General features: G+C 64.0%; 2 protein-coding genes across 2 annotated transcripts; both read left to right on the top strand.

Annotated features, from left to right (window-relative positions):
• Positions 1 to 75: 75 nt before the first annotated feature.
• Positions 76 to 1,191, top strand: MNEG_8757 (hypothetical protein; the record flags this gene model as incomplete). Its single annotated transcript, XM_014042773.1, has 3 exons — positions 76 to 160; positions 363 to 593; positions 863 to 1,191. The coding sequence occupies 3 exons, from the start codon at positions 76 to 78 to the stop codon at positions 1,189 to 1,191; spliced, it is 645 nt and encodes a 214-aa protein (XP_013898227.1).
• A 1,006-nt stretch (positions 1,192 to 2,197) lies between these two features.
• MNEG_8756 (hypothetical protein) lies at positions 2,198 to 2,631 on the top strand (the record flags this gene model as incomplete). The annotated part of the gene is made up of 2 exons (XM_014042772.1): positions 2,198 to 2,200; positions 2,380 to 2,631. 2 exons carry the CDS (start codon positions 2,198 to 2,200, stop codon positions 2,629 to 2,631), a joined length of 255 nt encoding a protein of 84 aa, XP_013898226.1.
• Between the last annotated feature and the right edge of the window lie 931 nt (positions 2,632 to 3,562).

Genomic DNA, 3,562 nt, shown 5'->3' with positions numbered 1-3,562 from the left:
CGCGGGCGGGGCGGCGGCCGCCGGCTCTCGAACGTCGCCGCAACGTTCTTATGGAACGCGGGTGCCGCGGTCGTGATGGGCGCGTCGGCGGCGCGCCACGGCTCCCAACTGCTGGGGCTGCTGTCGGCGGCGGCGGCGTTTTCGGCGCTCGGCTTCCAAGGTGAGGTGCCACGGGTAAGGCGCCTTGCCAGGTGTGCATGCGCTTGCACGCCTGCACAGGGTCATGCGGGTCCAGGGAAACTGCCCGTCGGTCCTTCAGAATCCTTCCGCATATGCCGTTGCGATGCAAGCGGGACCTGAGACACACACGTCGAGCATAGCAGCACCGCTTTGCCATGCTCACGCGCGCCCGTGAGCGGCAGTGGTGCCCTTTGGCCTGGGCTGGTTCATCGGCTGGCAAAATGACGACGCCATGCTCAACTCGGCGGCCGCCGCTGCGGCGCTCCTGGCGCCGGTCATGGCGCTGCGGGCGGCCGGCCTGACGCCGCCGTGGCTGCTGCCGTTCCGGCTTGGCGTGAGCGTGTTTGGCAGCGTGTGCCTGCTGTTGGCCGGGCTCATCCGGTCATCGGTCTTCGCCCTATCTGCCACCAGAGGTGGGCGAAGGCCACGCACCAACCGCCCCCTTGCGTTGCTGCCCTGCACTATGCAGTTGGGCAGCAGCTGTCGGTTGCGCGTTATGCTGTGCATGTCGACACAGCAGCCAGCCGCAAGGCTTCCTGTCGTCTTGGTGGCCTGCACCAGCTTTTCAGCGACACATAATATGCCTTGCCTGCAAGCGCTGCAGCCACATTGTGCAACCCAGTGCTGGCGGCCCAGCCCGGTGCGCACCGTGCCGCCCTCTGCCTGCCCTTTGTACCCCCAGGCTCGTCCCTGCGCATGGCCGAGTTCGTGTGCGTCAACGCGGCCTACGCCGCCATCTTGGCTGCCTTCATGGCGGCCGGCGCGCTCCTGGGCATGCCCTCCTTGCAGGCCAGCGGCACTACATTCCTCTTCCTGTACGCAAGCGAGAAGGCATGGGAGCTTGCATACCAAGTTAAGGACGCCCGGGCGCTGTGGGTGCTGGGGTTTGCGGCTTCCGTGGCGATGTGGCGGGTGGGGCTGTTCCTGTCTTCGCACCCCGGGTGGCTGGCGTCGGTCATTGGCGTCGGCGACGGGCTGCTGCCGCCGCCGCAGGGCACGCAGGCGGCATGATGCTGGCGCATCCGCTGTTTTCGTGGGTGTTAGGTAATGTGGCTGGGTGTAACTCTGGAAGCATGTTGAGCCGTCATCAATGCAACGCATGTGTCTCTTTTCACGAGGTGTTTGTGGTGGCAGTGCTCATTGTCGCTTTTGGGAACGGTAGCTTGACAAGGCGGATGTTGCCGCCTGTGGTATTGTTTTACGGCGTGCGTGCTGGGGTCAGGGCACACGCGTTGCCTTGCTGGGCCTCGCCGTTCAGCGTCACTCAGGCCGGCGTCGCGGAGCCGTTCCCTCCTCGCCTTTGTCTCAGGTATGCGCATTTGCCAGCCTGCCTCGTACGCCTCAACATCCTGTGCGTGTTCCAGCACGCAGTGAATGGGCCAACCCAGTCGCGTCTGTACAGCCCTCTCCAAGTTGCTCATGCTTGCCAGCTTTTCAGCAGCAAGCAGAACAATGCACAACCACAACCACAACACCTGGCATGCAGATGGGGTTACCTGCACCACTCGAACGCTACTGTAATACTACATGCTGTGCAAGATCTTGTTAAACACGGACATGGACGGCGTCGGCGGCGGCGGTCAAACTGCAGCGGGCAGCAGGCGGCGGGCCCGGTGCCCAGGCACCGGGCGTCCAAGGGCGCGGACAATGCACAGGCATCGGTTGCATGATGTCCAGGGAATTCAGGGTGGTTTCACAGCGTTTTTGGCCTCGATGACTGTTCAGCTGTTTTGGCACTCACTGCAAGTGGCACCCGTGGTTTGACTTGCATCGCCCCAAACTCAAGCGCAACAAACAGGAGGGCGTACCAGACCACCACGCATCCCCGTATACGGTAGCCGTTCCTAGGGAGTTCCTCGGAATCCGCGGCCACCCGTACCCCGATTCGCCTATTTTTGGTTTTCAGCGTGGAGCCTACTGTACAGTAGCTCTGCCCCCACCCCCGTGGTGCCTGGTTTTTTCTTGTTGCACGTCGCGGGCAGGCGACAACAACCAACAACGGCAGACTCCAGGCATAATGGTGAGGCACAGGCCCTGGGCCGCCCGCCGGGCCGCTCGCTAAATGACGCGTATGGTGCAGCAACAGCGCGCTTTGCAATCCAATGCGCCCTCGCCGCAGGCGGCGCGATGTGCAGCGCATGCTCCCCGCCCTCCCCCACAAGGCTGGTCCCCTGGCTCCCACTGCGCCTGCAACTGTAGGCCTCTGACAACAGCACCGGTTCGGCGCGTGACTCGCGGAGCGCGCCTGCAACCAGCGGGCAGATGCGGCAGCTGCAGGCGCAGATGCGGGAGACGCGGCGCGAGTTGCTGCAGGCCATCCAGGGGCTGCGGCCCTGCCACTGCCATCCGGACAAGGCCGGCCGCCTGGGAACGATAGAGGAGGGCGTGCGCGCCGCGCAGGAAGAGCTGCGTGCAATGGACATCGCCGGCGCGGCCCGCGCGTCGTCCTAGGGCAGCGTCCACCCGCACCGCAACTGAGATGTGTCGAGGATCGCGTTATGCTCACGACGGCGGCCTCCTTTGTGCCCTGCCGGCGACATCGCCCAGCATTGCGCAGCGCCACACGCGATGTCTCGCCAAACCCTCGCTGGCCCAAGTCCCACGGCACCGCAAGGTGCCACGCGACCCTCGCAGCGTGCTTGTCTCTGCACTCAGCGGTCCCTGCAGCACACGTATGCGTGAGCATGCACCCCAGTTTTCTAGAGCCCATGACAGCAGCGATGCGCGCGCCACATGCACCGCGCTTTTTCCGGCCAGCGCAACATCGCGCGCCTTCGGGCTTTCACGGAAGCAGGATTCGTCTTCCCATGTTCTCGCCCTGCCTTGAGTGACACGCTTCGCGCCGGCCGCCGCCTGGCCTGTTGCCGTCCAATTCCAAACGCCAGCAAGGTTCCCCAGACGCCACGCGCGTCCTCTCGTCCCGCGTGGTGCATTAACCCATACCGGCGCCAGCTGCCTTGCATGCTGGCCGTCTCTGTGCGGTGTGCGCGTGCTTTGCTGGTGCCGCTGTATCCCGCTTCGTCCGCCCGTATTCCAGGCGGCGGGGGGGCCGGGAGTAAGCGGGGCTGCAACTGACATGATTCGGCAGGATGGACAATAACGTCAAAGCCATCGCCATTCATGTAAGCTCATGAGGCTTACGGCTGCACTTGGGCTACGACAGCACATTGAAGACGCCGCGCACCGTAGCAAACCTGCGGCCTGGTGACATCTGATGTCACTTGTCAGTGCGTGCTGGGCAGCAAACACAGCAAGCTGGGGGCTGCGCAGCACAAAATGCGCACTACACACGCATTTACATACATTCAATAACCGCAGCACCTGCTACCGCAGCGTAGATCGCAGCCAGCGTTGGGATTTGTGTTGTGCAGCGAAGCCAGCA

This window comes from Monoraphidium neglectum, assembly GCF_000611645.1.
Source record: "Monoraphidium neglectum strain SAG 48.87 unplaced genomic scaffold scaffold01701, whole genome shotgun sequence".
Taxonomy (NCBI): Eukaryota; Viridiplantae; Chlorophyta; class Chlorophyceae; order Sphaeropleales; family Selenastraceae; genus Monoraphidium; species Monoraphidium neglectum.
This window is presented reverse-complemented; position numbering and strand designations above follow the sequence as displayed.